Genomic DNA, 23,362 nt, shown 5'->3' on the forward strand with positions numbered 1-23,362 from the left:
CAGTTAATCCACAAACATCATAAGGAATTCATGCAGAAGAGACTTGCCCTAAACTCGCTTTACCAATGGGGAACAGCCAGTTTTTAGTGCAAATTGTCGAGTGACCACCGTTTGTCAGTCATAATAATATCCATGTTACTTCAGTGCAATGGAAAAATATCTTGAAATACACGAAACGCTCGTGCATCTAAATATCCTCATATTGTTTTTGTCCTATACTTAGACGCATAAAATATAGGCAGCTGAGATTGTTTTGCTTTACCAAAATATTTTGCCTCATTTCTTTGGGTACTTAAATACCGATACAGTGTCATATTGTGCCAGGGCATTTCTAGATTTTACATATTTGTCTGTACAAATCACTATCATTGACAAATGGATGGCTTTGCTCAAATCTATAGAACACCAGAGCTGTCTTATGTTAGATAAATACGGTGTATCTTTATTTAGATTAGTATCTTCTCAAGATATTGTTGTCTTGTTAATAACTGTTCTGTTGACTTGCAATGCTATCATGTCTAATATATGAACTATTTTGTGACACATTATTTTGTTAGACGACCATCCAGTTTTCTTAAAGCATCATGCTATTATGCCGAGTGTGCCTACTATCTTCAAAGAGTGACGTTTCTTTCTTGATATAGTAAACAACTGGCCCCTGTACCTACGTTTGTGCAATGATAAAGAACTGCAGCACTTTGTTTCAATATGGACCTTTTATCGTACCTTGCTACAAACAGGTTTAAGCCATCGCATGGAAATGTGATATTTACAGCATTTACTGTATCTACCCATTGCTACCTAAATGTACGATTTTATAACTGCTGTATTGACCATTTAGTGATGATTAGAACACAGCAATGATCACCCTATACAATCATCGCAAGTCAAATTCCGAGACTCTACATGCCATACAACATGTACAATGCTTCAATGAACTTTGTAGTCTAGCACTTTCTGGCAGAATTATTAAGCTTTTCATTTCCAATTACCATGTCAATCAAAATTCTGCATGGAATTAATAGTTTCGGACTGAAACAATGTTGACAAACATTCCGGTAGTTTGATGAAACTGGCGAAGTTTTTGGAGGAAATGTTTAACGAGTGACCTACAACGGACGTTTGATGAGGTATAATGCTCAGTTTGAGCACCTCCTCTAGATATGCATTTCCTAGCTCAGTTACGACCAGTATTATCTTTCTTTATAATTCATTTGGCCTCAAGAAACAAAGACTCAGATTTGATAAGAAAAGTTAACAAAATCAGATTAAAGCAGAAGCAATATTTATTCTACAGATTAAACAGGTTGTAACAATTTTCCATACAGATACACAGCTCATAATGTATCATATGTTCATATAATTTCTTTATTATGATGTGAATTGTATGCTTCTCATCTTATGGTGGAATAAAAGATATATCTAGTTGAAGCATTTTGTGTTTATTCTTCCAAAGTAGAAGCAATATTCATTCTAAAGATTATGTAACAATTTTTCATACAGGTAAAGGAATTAAATACACAGCTCATAATGTATTAGTTAAACCATTTTGCGTTTATTCTTTCAATTCACATAAGAATACTTGAAATGTTCTGATAACAAAAATGTGTATGCTCCCCAATTTTTTTATGTATACAGCTATTACAATAAGCAGAGTATATTATACTCAATACTATATAGATTATAAAAACATAGATAACATTTTCCCCTTTTCCTTACTTGAAATTCAATCATGGTCATACTGCATTTGCAAAAATTTACTGCAAGTAGTGTCTTATCAATACATGAAATCCTATCAATTTTCAGAAAGTAATTAAACAGCTTAAGTCAGCAAAAAGTCCCAATATATAAAACAAAACACTGAAGTATAATAAAGAATGTAACACCACAACACCATATTAGAAGTCTTTTTAACACCTTGAAAGAAGTTTTTATTTTGCCAGATCACTGCCAGTGACAAGTCTATCCTAGATCAGAGGAGACCAGTGCCACACCGCGCTCATAGAAACTATGATCCTTGCCCGAGCCCTGTCCCTCTGTGTCAAAATCTAATGTGAACAACAGCTGAGCTCGTGTAGAATTCAAGTAGACAGGCAGAGTAACTTTATTCTCGGGTTTCTTCCCTTCCAATCTGTGGATATAAACAAAATGATGAGTAAACATCTAGTGTAAATTTAAATAACCATACAATATACAGTACTGAGTAGGCATTAAAATTATCTGCTGAATTAACAAGCTCTAGATGTTTCAAATAACCAATATTCAATAGTTCAATCATATAAGGACAAATCACACAGAAAATAATACGCATTTCTGCACCTTTTTTGTTGTTGTGCTAATCTGACTGACTAAGAGATAAGCATGACCCCTGTATGACTTCCATAAAGCCCAATATACTTTGTATCTGTATAATAAAGAATTTGATCCTGCCTACCTGATCCATCTGAGAAGAGTAAGCGGCAGATCTGTTGAGATGGTAGATGAGAGTTGTAGCTTGTTGTTCTTGCATACAGCTCCCTGTAATCGTAGACCTGTCACACTGAAACTGCAAGCATCTAGAGCTCCCGATTTACCATCTGTCACCTTCACCTGCAATTTAACCTTACATTAGTTTTTCCTCCTTAACCCTTAGCCTGCTAAATTTCTATAATAAGCTTGTCCATCTTTCAATTTGGACAGTACCATTAACTGTTAAAAGGCATGCTTACCAACAAGAGGGCTATACTGCTCACCTGAGGTAAGTTGCTTGCTTGAAAAAATTTCTTTGCTAAAGCTTCAAAAACAAGAAAGTAGGTCAGTAGGTCATATTCATGGTCACTGAAAGTCAGTTTTAAGATTAGTTTGCAAAACGGTACATGTCATCCAAATTTCAAGGTTGTATCTTAAAAAACAAGAAAGTAGGTCAGAAGGTCACATTCATGGTCACTGATAGTCAGTTTTAACATCGGTGTGCAAAACTGTACATGACATCCAAATTTCAAGGCAGTATTTTAAAAAACAAGAAAGTAGGTAAGTAGGTCAAGGTCACAGTTGGGTGACCCTTATCACTTGGGGTCATCAGGTAAATATAAATAAACAGTCTAGGAAATATGATCTGATAATTTTTGAAGTATTTTTTCCTATATAACTCATATATCAAGTGACCCCTGGGGTGGGGCGGGGCCTCTTTTCACCCCAGGGGCATAATTCGAACAATCTTGTTAGAGATCAACTAGGCAATGATACACAGAAATTATCAAAGGCATAGGCCTTGAATTTGAGACAAGAAGATTTTTAAAGTTTTTTCCTATATTAAGTCCATGTAAAACTTGGGACCCCCAGGGCAGGGCCTCTTTCACCCCAGGGGCATAATTTGAACAATCTTGTTAGAGATCAACTAGGCAATGATACACACAAAATATCAAAGGCATAGGCCTTGAACTTTCAGACAAGAAGATTTTTAAAGTTGTTTCCTATATATGTCTACGTTAAACTTGGGACCCCCAGGGCAGGGCCTCTTTCACCCCAGGGGCATAATTTGAACAATTTTGGTAGTAGACCACTAGGCAATGCAACATACCAAATATCAAAAGCATAGGCCTTGCAGTTTCAGGCAAGAAGATCTTTAAAGTTTTTTCCTATATATGTGTATGTTAATCTAGAGAACCCAGTGGCAGGGCCTCTTTTCACCCCAGGGGAATAATTTGAACAATCTTGGTAGAGGTCCACTATATAATGCTACATACCAAATATCAAAGGCCTAGGCCCTTTTGTTTTTGACGAAGATTTTCAAACTTTTTCCCTATATAAGTTTATAGAAACAATGTGACCCCCAGGGTGTGGCAATATTGTATCCTAGGGGGATAATTTGAACAATCTTTGTAGAGGCCCGCTAGATTATGCTACATACTAAATATCAAAGCCCTAGGCCTTAAGGTTTTGGACAAGAAGATTTTCAAAGTTTTTCCCTATATAAGCCTATATAAACCATGTGACCCCTGGGGCGGGGCCATATTTGACCCTAGGGGGATAATTTGAACAATCTTGGTAGAGACCCACTAGTTGATGCTACATACTAAATATCAAAGCACTAGGCCTTGTGGTTTTGGACAAGAAATTTTTTTAAGTTTTTTCCTTTCGGTTGCTATGGCAACCAGTGTTCTGTACAAAATTCAATTCTTTGAACAAATTTTAAAGAAGACCATCCAAGGATCATCCCTGTGAAGTTTCATCAAAATTGGCTTGGTGGTTTAGGAGGAGATGTTGTTTAAAGGAAAGTGTGGACGGACGCCGGACGGACGGATGAAGGACGGTGAGCGATCACAATAGCTCACTCTGAGCCTTTGGCTCAGGTGAGCTAAAAAGATACTGACTGAATGACAAACAGTGCAGAACATTATCAGACTGCACAGATGTACAGGCTGATCATGATCTACACTGGCAGAATCAATCATGTCCAGCATAGTATTTCATACACCTGAATAAGTTCAAATTGTCTACACATTTTTTCTTTCAATTTTCTGAACCAAACTCGCTAGTTACTGCTGTATCCTTTAATCTTGTTGGCAGTTTCGTCCATAACAGCTACATCAGTTTGTTGTGTTTTTAATTCATGGACTGACACAAACATGCAATTCTCAAAAACTGATCCCCAGTGAATATATACATGTATACATTAGTAATGTCACAATATTTTTTTCATTTTTGTTAGGTTTAGAGTCAAATCAAAATAATGTATGTCATATGGGGACTTTATGAGTTTATGATAGTGGAGGAAAATGCCCTAGCGCCCCTCCATGTATTATTTCAGAGATGGGTGGCCACCTGTGAAACTCTTGACCTTCTGTACAGCAGCTGGATGGCTTAATTCCTTACGTGAAGAATTCTACATCTAAATGAGGTTTCAAACCCATTCCTTACATGAAGAATTCTATATCTAAATAAATGAGGTTTCAAACCCAAACGGGTGTTACAGCTTTCAGATAGCAAACAAAGGGCATCGTAAAACATGACCAACAAACTTGAGACCTGTCACTGCTTTTCTTACAGACTTACACAGTACATAGAAAAGGTATCAGCTGTAACATGACTTACATCTAAGTAAAGCTCTTCCAGTGACCAACTGTTGGCCTGAGCTACATATTGTCTGGTAGCTGTGATGTAAGCCTCCGAGATAAATAACCCACCAAGCCATACTTGTAGATTCTGAAACAAGAAACATACACTATTACTCCAAAGAACAGAAAATGTGACAAAACATCAGAGGTTCACAAATCTGAATACTACAATGGCAGAAGACATTTATATTATTTATATTATAAAAATATTGAGTACTTACCTTCAGTTCTTTTGCTCCACCCTGTTGTGTGACTTGTACAACATTCTGTAACTGTTTGATCCTCTGACTGAAGTCAGTGATCCATTGGATCACTGTGATAGCAGCAGGTATTGTGTACCTCCTCCATGTCTGTGGGATCATACCTGGAATTAATAACACAAACTCTTGTTATAACATATATAAGCCACTGGAAAAAATGTCATATTTACATTAAACATAAATATTTAGTTTATACTACTTTATTTAAGCTCAATTATGATGAAAACTTTAAGCAGACATGCATTTGAATCACACTTGAAGTTTGAATACGCTTTAGTGCAAACCAGTGTTGGTGGCATATGAAAAGGTAAGGTAATAACACTTGGTATGGTTTGAACGCATGACCTCTTGACTGTGTGACTGACACCTTAACCACTATACCACCACTCCACTTATTTGCAAATTAGCACCTGAATAAGTAACCACTATACCACCACTCCACTTATTTGCAAATTAGCACCTGAATAAGTACCAAAAAAATATGTTCATTCTTTGCTCCAGATTCATAGTTTAAGATTACATCCCAGACTCAAGAGCAAAGTTCACTGTGTCACATCACTTCAAGCAATACTCCTTATCAGCTGATATTTGTAGGTTGTAACATCGCACTGACACCATTATAGGTCATACGTCGACTTTTTATTTATTTTATTGTGTAGGGTTTAATGTTGCACCGACACAATTATAGGTCATATGGTGACTTTCCAGATCTGATGGTGGAGGAAGACCCCAGGTGCCCCTCCGTGCATTATTTCATCACGAGCGGGTACCTGGGCAGAACCACAGACCTTCCGTAAGCCAGCTGGATAGCTTCCTCACATGAAGAATTCAACGCCCCGAGTGAGGCTCGAACCCACATCGGTGAGGGGCAAGTGATTTGAAGTCAGCGACCTTAACCACTCGGCCACGGAGGTCCCACGTCGACTTTTTAACGTTTCAGGATGATTCTCTCTAGGCAGTAATTCAGGCACAGGTAGCCACCTGGGTTGAACCACTGACCTTCCGTAAGCCAGCTATTCCTTACATGAAATAATTCAAAACCCTAAAGAAGGTCAGTACGGGTAAGTAATTGGAAGTAAGACACAACTCAGCAACAGAGGCACCAGTTAGCTTTTGATGAAAACCTTAAGATATGAAACAAGGTTATTCTAGCTAAGGGCCAGTAATTTTTATCTTAATCTAAATAAATTTGTTTGTTTGGGGTTTAACACTGTTTTTCAACAGTATTTCAGTTACGTAACGGCACGCAGTTAACCTAACCAGTGTTCCTGGTTTCTGTACAAGTACAAACCTGTTCTCCGCAAGTAAGTGCCAACTTCCCCACATGAATCAGAGGTGGAGGACGAATAATTTCAGACACAATGTGTTCTATCAAATCGTCACGAAGAATAAATCTAACTAAAAGTTCTGTAAATAAACTGCTTGGTATCTTACAAAATTCACTCATTATCTTTTCACTGTGTATCCAAATTTTATACCTATATCATCCAAAACTGTATATACACCAATAACAGTTTTGAAAAAGCACATAATTCAAACTTCTGATCAATGTTGTTCATCTATTCCCTACTGTTTAGGAAAATGTAGGGTGGTTTAGCTTTACCTTTAGCAAGGTCAGCCATCATTGTCCTGTGATGGTTGGTAGGTTTCTTGGAGCCAACACACACCTGCAGGACATCCTGGAGGTCACGTCTCACATCAGCCAGTAGTTTACCTCCTGCATTCACCTCACGCTCAAAGAAGCGGAACAATGGATCCTTAATGTTCTCCATGGTACGTTTCATGGATCCAACAGCCTGAAACAGTCACAAGATTATCATACTGGTAACAGAATCATTTTACATAAACATATATTTTCTACATTCTTAATACGTCGTCTTAAGTTCATGCACCCATCAACTATCACTGTAGCAGTGAAACAGAAGAAAGAACAGGCCCCAATTTCACAAAAAAAAAAACATTTAGTAATTGCTTAGCTAAGTCTGTTATTTCAAATGCTTGTTTTCCCCCTTCCTGCATCTTCAATGTTGGCATTTTCATCTATATAAGAACCGTTTATGACTATGCCATAGATCAAAGCACAACAATTTCCAATTTTGCAGAAAACAAAGTATAGAAATAAGAAATAAACTTACGCAAATACTTAAGTTCTTTATATCGTGCTTAAATAGAAATATCACATTTGCGTGACTGAAATGAGTACTGCAGACAAATAGTACTAACCATAGTATAATTTAGCTGTAAATACATTGTTAAAGAAAAAATCAACATTAAATAACAATAACTTAAGCAATTGTACGATTTTAATATAACAGACTTAACTATTAAAGTAATTACTTAAGTTTTTTGTGAAATTGGGGCCTGGAATACTAACTACATGTTCAGGCATTCCAACAGCTAACCTGTTTATTCAGCCAAGAAATAAAGAAGTAAGCTAATGTTTATCACCTTATTCCACTTATAACATTATTAAAGTTAAAATTATTGGTTAATTATATTTATAACAATTTTTTATCAATTCCGGCAATAATTTTTTAAGAAAGTCTTAAAACGCAATGTTTGACACACTTCTCTACATAGTCTAAATTTTAGTTAGTTTTTTAAAACGTAACATTAATTCTAAATAAGATGTCAAGTAAGATGGTTTAATATATACACAAATATGAATGAGAATATTCATCTTTCATTCTAAATCTGAAAACAGTGTGATCTGTGACTGCAATTTTCATTCAACTGATGATATCATCATGTGACTATGTAAATGTAGGACTTGCTAGAATCTGTTTCAGACAGTAGGGAATGACATGTATACCAGTATATAGTGTGAAATATGGGAATGCAATATGTGAGGATGTGATTAAAATTGAAAATATTGTATACATCAAATAATAAAGCTTAGACATTATCATTAAATGAGGTTTAATGATCAAATTAAAATAAGAACTGCAATGTACCTTTCTTAAGCAAATAAAGACAGAAGCAGTGAAGCAGGCAAAATAGTAACGAAGAATGACTTCTTCCTATAACCCTACAATTTCAGGAAACTCCCCCTTTATGACTGGACCTGGGTGGGGAAGCATACACCTTTTAACCAATTCTCCCTCTCAATATTTAGGACTGGGTGGGAAATACATATACCGTAACAATAATTGTACTTACAACATCGTCATAACCCTGGTGACAAACAACATGGCTGGGTTAGTAAAGTATGAGGTATGAAATAGGTTCAAATACACTTAAATCAGCTAACCTGGGTCTCAATAAAAAATACAAAACCAAAAGCTTCTCTAAGACGAATGAATGGCATTATTTCCTTCTATCATCATTAAGTAAGATATCCAATTATCAAGAAAAAAACAACTATTATTTTCTTCATGCTGTTAAAAGAAGTTTCAAATGATTGAAAGAATTGTATTATTTAGTCGTATCAATTTTTAACAGTGAAATTTTTAGAAAAATAATAATACACCCCCTTAGACCCATTGTCTTAAATGAGATTCAAGACACTTGACTTTGATTACATTGTTACATAGCCCGTTAACAAATGTGTTTCAGAAAGCAAATGTGTGATAAATTTTCCATGTCACCTACAAATATAGAACAATTAGTAAGCTAGGTGCTATCAAATATTATGCAACATACATATTACAGCCAGGATTATTAAGATATGTATAGAAAGCTTGTTAATACAAACATGACAATATTTGGTAAACTCTACATGCACTATCTGCCAAGTATGTGCTTACTAGTAAGTATATTAATATCACAAGACAGGTTTCTCCAACAAAATTTAGTAGACAAGAGAAAACTAGACAATATAAATGTATGATCTAAGAGTGCATAGAATTACACAAAAGACTGGATTCTAATGACCAATGGTATTTCTATACCTTAGGTACAAGATCAAGCCATGTTTTCACAGATGTATGTAGAGTCCTCATCCAAGCAGGACGTCCATCAACCATTGGTTTCTCTGTATCATCCTCTATCTCCACCGCATCTACATCCACATCATCTTCCAGTAACTCAACCTGTATAGTCAATTATAGCTCTATATAGGATTATAGCCACATTAGAAGAAAAACATTTACTTGACAAATAATCAGATTATTTCCAACTAGGAATGATATCAATGTCCCAGTGTAATACTATTTTCATAAATGAAAGAATCATCCTTAATACTGAGTATGTCAAAACTAACAGCTGCAGATCTATGGCCATTAGGACCTTTCAAATCAAATTAACTTTACCCGACTTATTTACTTTATCTGTCTTCCACAGTATATAACACTATGTAGAAACCATTTATTTCTTTGGTCATAGAGAACAGGTACATGTTACACACATGTGCAAAGTATTTTGCTTGTTTATACATTTACCTTCATGAGTTTAGCACACATATCTGATCCAAGGTTTGTCAGAAGCACTTTCTCGGCATTATTTGGTAGACCAAGCCAGGCTGGTGTCTGTCGGTCACTGTCCAGATTCTCAGAGAACTTCACAAACTCCTCTCGTCTAAAACATTAGATAGAAAATATTATCATAGATTTGTAATATACCTCAACTTTAAACAGTTTTACAATGCAAAATTAAAGCAGACTTTTCTTAACTTTATCCTGTGGAAAATTCAAAGATTATTTTTCTCCAATAAAGTACTACAAAATTCATGGTTCTCATTACCTTATGCTGTCAGGCATGACAATCTTTTTGCCAGGTCCATCCATGTTGCCAACCAATTTGAAATCTCCCTCAAAACTCTTTGGTGTGAACAGCTTATGCACAAAGCTTGTCAGTAATCGCTGAAATCATAACAAGAGCATCGCCATGCGGGTGCTGACGCTCATCTGATTTTTTTTGTGTAATAGAAATATTGTCCTACCCATGATTTTCTAAGTCTAAAAAGGGCCATCATTCTTGCAAAAAGCAGGATAGAGTTATGTTTCTTGATGTACAGTGTCCACTTATGATGGTGAAAAACTGATGCAAGTTTTAAAGCAATAGCTTTGATAGTTTATGAGAAAAGTTGACTTAAACATAAAACTTAACCAAGAAATCTGATATTTTCTAAGTCCAAAAGGGGCCATAAATCTTGCAAAAAGCAGGATGGAGTTATGTTTCTTGCTGTACAGGGTCAACTTATGATGGTGAACAAGTGTTGCAAGTTTTAAAGCAATAGCTTTGATAGTTTAGGATAAAAGCTGACCTAAACATAAAACTTAACCAAGAAAACTGATTTTCTAAGTCCAAAAGGGGCAATAATTATTGCAAAAAGCAGGATGGAGTTACGCTGCTTGCTGTACAGGGTCAGCTTATGATGGTGAACAAGTGTTGCAAGTTTCAAAGCAATAGCTTTGTTAGTTTAAGAGAAAAGTTGACCTAAACATAAAACTTAACCAAGAAATCTGATATTTTCTAAGTCCAAAAGGGGCCATAAATCTTGCAAAAAGCAGGATGGAGTTATGTTTTTTGCTGTACAGGGTCAACTTATGATGGTGAACAAGTGTTGCAAGTTTTAAAGCAATAGCTTTGATAGTTTAGGATAAAAGCTGACCTAAACATAAAACTTAACCAAGAAAACTGATTTTCTAAGTCCAAAAGGGGCAATAAATCTTGCAAAAAGCAAGATGGAGTTATGTTTCTTGATGTACAGGGTCTGCTTATGATGGTGAACAAGTATACCAAGTTTCAAAGCAATAGCTTTGATAGTTTGGGAGAAAAGTTGACCTAAACATAAAACTTAACCAAGAAATCTGATATTTTCTAAGTACAAAAGGGGCCATAAATCTTGCAAAAAGCAAGATGGAGTTATGTTTCTTCCTATACAGGGTCAGCTTATGATGGTGAACAAGTATTCCAAGTTTCAAAGCAATAGCTTTGATAGTTTAGGAGAAAAGCTGACCTAAACATAAAACTTAACCAGGCAACGCCGACGCCGACGCCGACAACCGCTCAAGTGATGACAATAACTCATCATTTTTTTTCAAAAAATCAGATGAGCTAAAAAGACATTGAACATTACACATAAGTCAGAATAAAATTAAAATATTTCATTGCAAATTGGGAAGATAACAAAACAGATCAAACATTAAAGGGAACAATTTCAAGTGTCTCTTAAACATTAGAAAATGTCATCCCATTCTATACCTGATCAAAGTTGTTATCAATCTTTCCACCATAGATACACTGTGCAAGTAAAGTCCTCACTGCATCCCATGGAACCTTCTCTGGTGGCAGGTTTGTTCGACCCTGAAATACATGATATTTGTAACAAAAATTCCAGAATAACGTACTAATAAACAACTTTATATTTCATACAGATCAATTACACTTCTGGCTTCAGTATTTTTTCTTGCTTTTTTAAGCTGTTTTGAGGAATATTACTTGGATTCAAGCAAATAAAAGTTATTTGCACGAAGAACTACATATCATATTAGTCATATTTCAAAATAAAAATCAAATATTACCATGGCAACAGAATCAATCCAGGTATCAAGCATGTCACAGGCAACCTTAAGGTCTGACTCTGTAAATTCATATTTCTTGGCCCAACCGAGTGGCATATATCTCATTCTTTCTTGTACAATAGCATGGAACCAGGCCAACAGGAAGTACAGTCTTGCACGCTCATTTGGCTCCTGAAATCAATTTTAAGTTCAGTGACATCTTTTATTTATTATACTTAAAGGCGTATGCTAGAATTCCCTGTATATGAGATGGGCGAAAATTTTCCCAATAACAGAATTTCTTTAAACTTTGGATATTGAAGGACAATCATCTAAGAAACAAAAAAATGCAATAAAAATCATACGTCACCGGATTCGAAAGAGTTATCTGCCCTTGAAAACGTCATTTTTGGGGGAAATGCCATTTTCAAGGGCAGATAACTCTTTTTCGATACCGGTGACCTATGATTTTTATTGCATTTTTTTGTTTCTTAGATGATTGTCCTTCAATATCCAAAGTTTGAAGAAATTCTGTTATTGGGAAAATTTTCGCACCAAATTCTAGCATACGTCCTTAACAAAACATTACATGAGTACATATTTGTTACACAGAAAAATGAAGGAACAGGTATGAAGTCTGTGCAGCACAAAACGCGCACTGTGTAAGGGAAGAAAATCTAGTAAAGAACACAACCATTTTGCCACCTCATCGAGCAAAATCTCTGGGGAAGAAAGTCTACATTAATGCTTCAAAATCTGCATAAACTTATTCTTGCTTTATCTCCCTTTAAACAACAATACTCACTCTGCACATTCTTGTAGCTGGTATGGTACTGAATGTCCTCAACAGGTTGGCTGATACACCAGGTGGAGGCTCGAACGTGAACACACGACCAGCACGCAACAGGTTTGTTGGTAACTGAAATAGAAAACATTAGCATATTGTGACTTGTTGATTAGCTAGTTAAGTTTTATATCATCCTGGAAGTAATCCTTTTCAAAGACATTCTTTCACCACTGGAAGGCAGGACCTTAAACTAGAATCAGATCAAATTATTCAGGAAAAGAAAACAGAAAATTTCAGTGGCTGAAATTCTAGGGAAATTTCAGCCTCTTGGAAGACAGACAAAACTTGTTAGTATAGTTAACTTCCTGGTGACTAGAATAAACCAGCAGCAAGAAAAAATTCTAAATTCTAAATCAACTGTTATTAATAAACAAGCTGATTGGTTGTATTGTTGACGTAATGGCTTGGTTGCTATATGGCTGTTGGTTACTTTACAATTAGGAGGCAGGGTGACAGTATGTACCATTGTTCACTCAACTGCATACCCTCCAATTATTATTGAGACTTAGTTTCTAAATAAACAAACAAATCTGTTGAAAATTGCACTATTACTGCTGGTTGCAAGCAGTTATTGGAGAATTGCTACATTGTATTGCTTGGCAAATATTTGCGGACTGTCAGTTAGTTATATAAATTCAAGTAAAAGTATTAGTTGCTATCAATACTGGCTTCTATTTGCATCCATATTCAAAGGACTGAGACTTTTTTCTTAATCCATACTCAAGTGGATAGTAGTTGCTGCTAAATTATGCCACACACGTAAAATGAACTAGAGATGCTTTTGAGAAAAGCGCATGTCTCCCACAACTGCCCCTATGAAAAATGTTAGTTTCTCTAGATGTTTTAGACGAGTGGATCCAATTAGATGGTCTGGATGAGTGGATCCAATCAGTAATTCAAGGGCCATAAATCAAAAGTGCCTGGGAGGATTTGGCTAGTTATCGAACTTGGGTAAGGTCTTATGGCCAAACACATTTTGTTCAAGTTTGGTGAAGATCGGATGAGAAATGTTCGACTTAGAGAGCTGACAAGAGTAAACAGACGGATTTTTTCGGTAATTCAAGGGCCATAACTCTAAAATGCCTGGACCGATTTGGCTAGTTATTGAACTTGGCCGAGGTCTCATGGTCAAATACATTTTGTTCAAGTTTGGTGAAGTTCGGATGAGAAATGTTCGACTTAGAGTGCGGACAAGAGTAAAAAGGCCAATTTTTCGATAATTCAAAGGCCGTAACTCCAAAATGCCTGGACCGATTTGGCTAGTTATCGAACTTGGCTGAGGTCTCATGGTCAAACACATTTTGTTTAAGTTTGGTGAAGATTGGATGAGAAATATTCGGATTAGAGTGCGGACAAGAGTAAAAAGACCGATTTTTGGTAATTCAAGGGCCATAACTTAAAGACGCCTGGACCGATTTGGCTAGTTATCGAACTTGGCCGAGGTCTTATGGTCAAACACATTTTGTTCAAGTTTGGTGAAAATCGGATGAGAAATGTTCGACTTAGAGTGCGGACAAGCTTTGTGACAGACACACAGACACACACACACACAGACTGGAGTAAATCAATATGTCTCCCACACCACTGTGTGGTGGGAGACATAATAAACTATATCATATGGAAACTTCAATTGTTTGCGGTTTCATTTGTAAGTTATTGCTAACGCCATCCTAAAATAAATAGAAAATTTCAAGACAGAAATGTCTTTGGAAACATAATGTTTCAATAAAAGCATTCAAACCTACCTTAGGGTTGATTTCCATGGTGAGGAAGAGTCTAAAGCTGGGGTGGGGTGTCAGGTTGTGCAACTTCTTCTCCAGCTGCACCAACCACTGTGGAGCAAGGTGTACATTCTTCAACATCACCCAGCGACCAGACTTACTGGAGGAGTTGATCACCTTATCTGCCTGTGTAAACCCTTCAGCAGAACCTGGCAACAGAAAGTATATGATCACTTAGTTATTTTTGATAAACAAAAAAAGAATTTAGAACTGTAAGTTTTTTTGTTGTTGTTTTTTTTTATAAAGGGTCTGTTTTAATCAGATCTGAATATTGCCCGAGATCTTTTTTCTAGAATATACCTCTGTCCTTACAAATCAAAACAAATATGATTTAAACATGAACCTTGAATATAAAGACTTTATCTGTTGCACCAAATTGACCTGTATCATTAAACTTTACCAGAGGCAACTCAAGTTTTTGTGACAAGACACAAAGAACAATTATCGCTTGATGTTGCAAGGGACGTAATAAGCTTGTCAAGTTGTGTTATTTAAGGCTTTGAGTGATCCAAACAGAAAACAAAAAGAAGGAAATAGATGGGGAGCTGAAAAATTGCTCAAGCAAGTCTGAATGCTCAAGTGAGCCGTGCTTCACTGTAGCTTTGTTCTTGGCTCAGTTAATTTGATAGTACTGGTAAAAGAATGATGTATTGTAGTACCCACCAATAGCAATGGAAGTAATCTGTTTCCCCAGTTCAGCAGCTAGATCATCTACTCTACTGCTGGCATCATATCCTGGTACTGAGCACATCAGCACTGGTGTACTGGCCTTCAGCTACATAATGAAATATTCTACGTAATAACACATCAGAACACTTCTAAGTTTACAAGCAAAATATATATAAAGATGCAAAGATCTTTTCTTCTAACATTCAAAACTAATACCATTTTGAATTGTACGAGTTTAAAAAAAAATTAAAGATGACTGGAATCAAAATAGAAGTAGAAATGGAGTGTTATCTTCTGAAAAACAGTTTCTGAAAGACTGCCAGGGATCACTTTTGGCCGCGATTTCGCGATATTCTCGCATTATTTTGGTGAAAATCGCATAAATTTTGCTCAAATGCGCTTAAAAATCGCATCCGCGTGGCCGTAGATCTTTTGCCGAAATTGCAACTTTTCGCTGCAATGCGGTCTTGCCGTTACTTAATTTTCGTATGACGTTCATTTAGGCGCTTGAATTTCACTTTTATCTCCATAGAGCGTCCAATGATTATGACTACCAGACAAAAATAATCTGTTTTCACGATGTTTCAAAATACTACTGAAACAGAAATTTAAGCATTTGGAAGGCCAAACTTTCTGCCTCCATTCGCGCAGATGAATAGCGATGAGAATAACAAGATGGTGGAGAAACCCCCGGTGAAGTCCCTTCATAAAAAACGCTGAACGCCCGAATTTCCAAACGAAATGGTTGAGGGTAGGGTTATAAATAAGTTTGACTTTAAAATTGTTTTGACCTAATGGAAGTGTATCAAGTCCAGAAAGATTAAAACATAACTGAACTTCAACTTTGACAAAGCAGCTTTGAAGTAAAATCATTAGGGGAAAAATGCATGTGGACCCAAGACTTGGTTACAACTTTCATCAACCTATTCAGCAATTCCTGGCACTGAATTTTAGAGTTGTAAAAGGTGTCTCTGAAAGGAACTGTTTTGTTTATTTACAAGATAATTGTTCTTACAAATAAACAGATGTTTGCTTTTCAGTGTAATAAAAGCTGTCCGCCGGTGTAAAATCCCATTATAAAAAGAAAAAATCCCATTCATTTTGTCAAAAATCTCATTGATTCAAGGCAAATGGGAATTAATCTCATAATAGTATCTGCCACAAGAGTGCCAGAATGTCACAATATACGCCCGTCACAGCAAATTTCTTTACATTAGCACCTGTATTTGCAAATGGAATTTTATTTTCTAGTTGTTTACAATGTTGTTTTTTTTTTTAGAAATTATTGTAATTCATTTATTTTTCTAAGTCCACAAAAAAATCAATTATAAAAAAATTACAATGTAAGTTATTTATAGTAACAACTAAGGGAAGTTAATCTTTAAAGAGAAAAAAAAAAAAAAAAAAAATCCCCCACCCCCAAAAAATTCTAAGTCCACACAAAAATCCTTACCAGGTAGAGATAGCTCAAAATACACCTCAGAATTGGATGTAACATGCATGTTGTACTACAGAAAAGTGGTCTCGATTTTTCCCTATGACTTGTAATGAAAAAGTTAGAATATAAGCTATTTATAGTAACAGCAAAGGGAAGTAATTCAAAAGAAGGGACCAGTGCATGACACTTCGTCTCAAGATGGTGTACAATTGTGCCAAGTTACATCAAAATCCCTCCATGCATGAAGTAGAAATGCACCGGACAAGTCATTCTTGTATCTGACCTTTGGCCTGTAAGTGTGACCTTGACCTTAGACCTAGGGACCTGGTTCCTGCGCATGACACTCCGTCTCATGATGGTGAACAACTGTGCCAAGTTGTATCAAAATCCCTCAATGCATGAAGAAGAAATGCTCCGGACAAAGTTTTCATTCTTGTATCTTTGACCTCTAAGTGTGACCTTGACCTTACCCCTAGGGACCTGGTTCTTGCGCATGACACTCCGTCTCATGATGGTGAACAATTGTGCCAGGCTACATCAAAGTCCATTCATGCATGAAGAAGATATGCTCCGGACAAAGTTTTCATTATTGTATCCTTTGACCTCTAAGTGTGACCTTGACCTTTGACCTAGGGATCTGGTTCTTGCGCATGACACTCCCTCTCATTATGGTGAACAACTGTGCCAAGCTACATCAAAATCATTCCATGCATGAAGAAGATATGCTCCGGACAAAGTCATTCTTGAATTTTTCATTCTTGTATCCTTTGAGCTCTAAGTGTGACCTTGACCTTAGACCTAGGGACCTGGTTTTTGCACATGACACTCCGTCTCATGATGATGAACAATTTTGCCAACTTTCATCAAAATCCCTCCATGCATGAAGAAGATATGCTCCGGACAAAGTCATTCTTGAATTTGACCTTTGACCTCTAAGTGTGACCTTGACCTTAGACCTAGGGACCTGGTTCTTGCGCATGACACTCCGTCTCATGATGGTGAACAACTGTGCCAAGTTTCTTCAAAATCCCTCCATGCATGTAGAAGATATGCTCCGAACAAGGTCTGTGTACACCGCCAGCCCGCCCAACTGTCCGCCAGGGGCGTTCCCATAATACGTCCAGTTTTTCAAACGGGCGTATAAAAAGTGATCCCTGGACTGCTCTCTACTTTTATTATCCGACTATGTTATAATACAGACTTAGTTCCACTTATGGAGGATCCATAATCGGAGAAAGACACTATCACAACACAACAATATATGGTATAAAAATTATAACTTTGTTTATATGTTTTTCAGACTTTCATGACTACAGATCTTGTACCTCAGATTCAACGATCTCGGCCAGGTCAAGTTCCTTGTCTGCAGTATGGGCAAAGCTCGTACCAAGGACCTTCTCCACAAAGATTCTGGCCATTGATGTTAGCCTGTCTGGTCTCATTGCCTGCACCACCAATAATCCATTCACTGCCTTTCCAATCTCACCTGGAAATTGAACACATATTCAAGATAAATAAATTGTGCATGACAGTCTGGATCACATATCTATTTACATCTCTTTGTTTTTTTTTCAACTCTTGATTTTAACTGAAGTATTTCAAGAGACAGCTATTTACCATGTCTCTACATTATGCATTTCATATATTTTCAAGGAAACTGTTGGGGAAAAATAATCTAAAATAATACAAGAGATCACAGAGTGATCTTGGCGCCCACCAATGTGCCATTTTTGAGTGTTCCAAATTTCAAGACTTATTGACTAGCTCAAGGTCAGATTTCATTTCTGTACACAACACTGTACATGTGGTTCAAATTCGAAAGCTGTAGCTTGAGAAATGTGAAAGTAGGTCACTAGATCAATTTCAAGGACAAAGTTCTTTGTACTCAAAACTATGCAATCAGCATCAAGTTTAAAGGCTGTAGCTTGAGAAATTTGAAAGTAGGTCACTAGGTCAATCTTAAGGTCAAAGTTTAATTTGGTACACAAAACTATGCAAGTGGTCCAAATTTGAAGGCTGTAGCTTGAGAAATGTGTAAGTAGGTCACTAGGTCAAAATCAAGGTCAAACTAGAAAATGCTATTGTAAACAAGAGGACCATGATGGTCCTGAATCGCTCACCTCTTCCCACATGACCCAGTTTTGAGTATGACGTCGTTTTTTCTATTATTAGATATAGTGACCTAGTTTTTGAGCTCATGTGACCCAGTTTTAAACTTGACCTAGATATTATCAAGATAAAAATTCTGACCAATTTTCATGAAGATCCATTGAAAAATATGGTCTCTAGGTTTTTCTATTATTTGACCTATTGACCTAGTTTTCGAAGGTACGTGACCCTGTTTTGAACTTTACCTAGATATCATCAAGGTGAACATTCTCACTAATTTTCATGAAGATCTCATGAAAAATATGGCCTCTAGAGAGGTCACAAGGTTTTTCTATTTTTATACCTACTGGCCTAGTTTTTGACTGCACATGACCCAGTTTCGAAACTGACCTAGATATCATCAAGGTGAACATTCAGATCAATTTTCATGAAGATCCATTGAAAAATATGGCCTCTAGAGAGGTCAAAAGATTTTAATAATTTTAGACCTACTGACCTAGTTTTTGACCACAGTTGACTCAGTTTCAAACTTGACCTAGATATCATCAAGATGAACATTCAGACCAACTTTCATACAGATCCCACGAAAAGTATGGCCTCTAGAGAGGTCACAAGTTTTTTTTATTATTTGACCTACTGACCTAGTTTTTTAAGGCATGTGACCCAGTTTAAAACTTGACCTAGATATCATCAAGGTGAACATTCTGACCAATTTTTATGGAGATCCATTCACAAGTATGGCCTCTAGAGAGGTCACAAGGTTTTTCTATTTTTAGACCTACTGACCTAGTTTTTGACCGCACATGACCCAGTTTCGAACTTGACCTAGATATCATCAAGATGAACATTCAGACCAATTTTCATACAGATCCAATGAAAAATATGGCCTTTAGAGAGGTCACAAGGTTTTTCTATTATTTGACCTACTGACCTAGTTTTTGATGGCACGTGACCGAGTTTCGAACTTGACCTAGATATCATCAAGGTGAACGTTCTGACCAATTTTCATGAAGATCTTGTGAAATATATGGCCTCTAGAGAGGTCACAAGGTTTTTCTATTTTTAGACCTACTGACCTAGTTTTTGATGGCACGTGACCCAGTTTCGAACTTGACCTAGATATCATCAAGATGAACATTCTGACCAACTTTCATAAAGATCCCGTGAAAAATGTGACCTCTAGAGTGGTCACAAGGTTTTTCTATTTTTAGACCTACTGACCTAGTTTTTGACCGCACTTGACCCAGTTTCGAACTTGACCTAGATATCATCAAGATGAACATTCTGATTAACTTTCATAAAGATCCCATGAAAAATGTGACCTCTAGAGTGGTCACAAGGTTTTTCTATTTTTAGACCTACTGACCTAGTTTTTGACCGCACGTGACCCAGTTTCGAACTTGACCTAGATATCATCAAGATGAACATTCTGACCAATTTTCATAAAGATCCCATGAAAAATGTGACCTCTAGAGTGGTCACAAGCAAAAGTTTACGGACGCACGGACGCACGGACTGACGAACGCACGGACGGACGACGGACACCGCGCGATCACAAAAGCTCAACTTGTCACTTTGTGACAGGTGAGCTAAAAAGCTCATGTCTCCCCCAATGCAAAGTCCTATAGGCAAGAAGTCAATAGGGGTCAGGAGCGAAAGTCAAAGAGACACTGATGGTTGGCTGCAATAGGGATTACCTACTTGGAATGTCCAGTCATCCGGCTAAATTTCAACACTCTTGGCCTAATGGTTCTCAAGTCACTGTTCAGGCTCCTGTGACCTTGACCTTTGATCAAGTGATCTCACAATAAATAGGGGTCATCTACTCTGCATGTCCAATCATCCTATTAAGTTTCAACATTGTAGGTCAAGTGGTTCTCAAGTTATTTCCAAAAAATGATTTTACATGAACAGGCCACTGTGACCTTGACCTTTAATAGACTGACCCTAAAATCAATAGGGGTCATCTACTCTGCATGTTCAATCATCCTATGAAGTTTCAACATTCTGGGTCAAGTGGTTCTCAAGTTATTGATCAGAACTGGTTATCAATGTTCAGGCCCCTGTGACCTTGACCTTTAACGGAGTGACCCCAAAAACAATATGGGTCATTTACTCTGCATGAACAATCATCCTATGAAGTTTCAACATTCTGGGTCGAGAGGTTTTCATGTTATTGATTGGAAATGGTTTTCCATGTTCAGGCCCCTGTGGCCTTGACCTTTAACAGAGTGACCCTAAAATCGTTAGGGGTCATCTACTCTACATGACCAATCATCCTATGAAGTTTCATCATTCTGGGTCTAGTGGTTCTCGAGTTACTGACCGGAAATGGTTTTCAATGTTCTGGCCCCTGTGACCTTGACCTTTAACGGAGTGACCCCAAAATCGTTAGGGGTCATCTACTCTGCATGACCAATCATCCTATTAAGTTTCAACATTCTGGGTCAAGTGGTTCTCAAGTTACTGACCAGAAATGGTTTTCAATGGTCAGGCCCCTGTGACCTTGACCTTTAATGGAGTGACCTCAAAATCGATAGGGGTCATCTACTTTGCATGTACAATCATCCTATGAAGTTTCAACATTCTGGGTCAAGTGGTTCTCTAGTTATTGATCGGAAATGGTTTTCCATGTTCAGGCCCCTGTGACCTTGACCTTTCACAGAGTGACCCCAAAATCAATAGGGGTCATCTACTCTTTATGACCAATCATCCTATGAAGTTTCAACATTCTGGGTCAAGTGGTTCTCCAGCTATTGATCGGAAATGGTTTTCAATGTTCAGGCCCCTGTGACCTTGACCTTTGACAGAGTGACCCCAAAATCAATAGGGGTCATCTACTCTTCATGACAAATCATCCTATGAAGTTTCAACATTCTGGTTCAAGTGGTTCTCTAGTTACTGATCGGAAATGGTTTTCAATGTTCAGGCCCCAATGACCTTGACCTTTGACGGAGTGACCCCAAAATCAATAGGAGTCATCTACTCTTCATGGCCAATCATCCTTTTAAGTTTCAACATTCTGGGTCAAGTGGTTCTCTAGTTATTGATCGGAAATGGTTTTCAATGTTCAGGCCCCTGTGACCTTGACCTTTGACGGAGTGACCCCAAAAACAATAGGGGTCGTCTACTCCAGCAGCCCTACAACCCTATGAAGTTTGAAGATTCTAGGTCAAATGGTTCTCCAGTTATTGCTTGGAAATGAAGTGTGACGTACGGACGGACGGACGGGGCAAAAACAATATGTCTCCTGGGGGAGACATAATTTCGCTTCAGAACACAAATCTATGTATGTTGTCCAAATTTGAAGCCTGTACCTTCAAAAATGTGAAAGTAGGTCACTAGGTCAATGTCAAGGTCAAAGTTTGTTTCGGTACACAATCCTATGCATATGGTCTAAATTTGAAGCCTGTAGCTACAGAAATGTGAAAGTAGGTCACTAGGTCAATCTTAAGGTCAAAGTTCATTTCGGTACACAAAACTATGCATGTGCTCCAAATTTGAAGACTGTAGCTTGAGAAATGTAAAAGTAGGTCAATAGGTCAAAATCAAGGTCAGAATTTATTTTGGAATACAAAACTATGCATGTGGTCCAAATTTGAAGCCTGTACCTTCAAAAATGTGTAAGTAGGTCACTAGGTCAATGTAAAGGTCAAAGTTTGTTTCGGTACAAAAAATTATGCATGTGGTCCAGATTTGAAGGCTGTAGCTTGAGAAATGTGAAAGTAGGTCAATAGGTCAAAATCAAGGTCAAATTTTATTTCAGAATACAGAACTATGCATATGGTCCAAATTTGAAGCTTGTACCTTCAAAAATGTGAAAGTAGGTCACTAGGTCAATGTAAAGGTCAAAGTTTGTTTCGGTACATAAAACCATACATGTGGTTCAAATTTGAAGGCTGTAGCTTGAGACATGTGAAAGTAGGTCACTGGGTCAAAATCAAGGTCAAATTTTATTTCGGAACACAGAACTATGCATGTGGTCCAAATTTGAAGCCTGTATCTTCAAAAATGGGAAAGAAGGTCACTAGGTCAATGTCAAGGTCAAAGTTTTTTCGATACACAAAACCATGCATGTGGTCAAAATTTGAAGGCTGTAGCTTGAGAAAATGTGAAAGTAGGTCAATAGGTCAAAATCAAGGTCAAATTTCATTTCGAAACACAAATTTATGCATGTGGTCCAAATTTGAAGACTGTTTCTTCAAAAATGTGAAAGTAGGTCACTAGGTCAATGTCAAGGTCAAAGTTTTTCTCGGTACACAAAACTATGCATGTGGTCCAAATTTGAAGGCTGTAGCTTGAGAAATGTGAAAGTAGGTCACTAGGTCAAAATCAATGTCAAATTTCATTTCGAAACACAGAACTATGCATATGGGCCAAATTTGACGCCTGTACCTTCAAAAATTTAAAAGTAGGTCACTAGGTCAAAATGAAGGTCAAAGTTTTTTTCTGGTGCACAAAACTATGCATGTGGTCCAAATTTGAAGGCTGTAGCTACAGAAATGTGAAAGTAGGTCACTAGGTCAAGATCAAGGTCAACTCATGTCAAGGTTCATCTTGCCACTCAAAAATATACATATGGTCCAAATTTGAATGTTGTAGTTATTGACAAGAAGATTTTAAAAGCTTTTCTCTATATAAGTCAATATGAACCATGTGACCCCGGGGCGGGGCCATATTTGACCCTAGGGGGATAATTTGAACAAACTTGGTAGTGAA

At 37.0% G+C, this 23,362-nt stretch overlaps 1 protein-coding gene across 6 annotated transcripts in view; it reads right to left on the reverse strand.

The window, feature by feature from the left end:
- Positions 1-1,268: 1,268 nt before the first annotated feature.
- LOC123564160 (cytoplasmic dynein 1 heavy chain 1-like) overlaps positions 1,269-23,362 on the reverse strand; it is a 91,284-nt gene continuing 69,190 nt past the window's right edge. For 3 of the 6 annotated variants that reach the window (XM_053517834.1, XM_053517828.1, XM_053517826.1), the window contains 15 exons: positions 17,860-18,020; positions 15,091-15,202; positions 14,392-14,576; positions 12,605-12,718; positions 11,821-11,991; positions 11,501-11,602; positions 10,037-10,155; positions 9,736-9,871; positions 9,247-9,387; positions 8,516-8,530; positions 6,960-7,152; positions 5,318-5,460; positions 5,074-5,184; positions 2,435-2,589; positions 1,269-2,131 (listed from right to left, as the gene is read on the reverse strand). In XM_053517834.1, coding sequence (XP_053373809.1) covers positions 1,963-2,131; positions 2,435-2,589; positions 5,074-5,184; positions 5,318-5,460; positions 6,960-7,152; positions 8,516-8,530; positions 9,247-9,387; positions 9,736-9,871; positions 10,037-10,155; positions 11,501-11,602; positions 11,821-11,991; positions 12,605-12,718; positions 14,392-14,576; positions 15,091-15,202; positions 17,860-18,020 — 2,027 coding nt within the window. In that variant the 3' untranslated portion in view covers positions 1,269-1,962. The remainder of the gene's footprint in view (positions 2,132-2,434; positions 2,590-5,073; positions 5,185-5,317; positions 5,461-6,959; positions 7,153-8,515; positions 8,531-9,246; positions 9,388-9,735; positions 9,872-10,036; positions 10,156-11,500; positions 11,603-11,820; positions 11,992-12,604; positions 12,719-14,391; positions 14,577-15,090; positions 15,203-17,859; positions 18,021-23,362) is intronic. The other 3 variants (XM_053517837.1, XM_053517835.1, XM_053517832.1) reach the window with 1 other exon arrangement.

The sequence above is a fragment of the Mercenaria mercenaria genome, chromosome 1, assembly GCF_021730395.1.
Source record: "Mercenaria mercenaria strain notata chromosome 1, MADL_Memer_1, whole genome shotgun sequence".
In the NCBI taxonomy this organism is placed as follows: domain Eukaryota; kingdom Metazoa; phylum Mollusca; class Bivalvia; order Venerida; family Veneridae; genus Mercenaria; species Mercenaria mercenaria.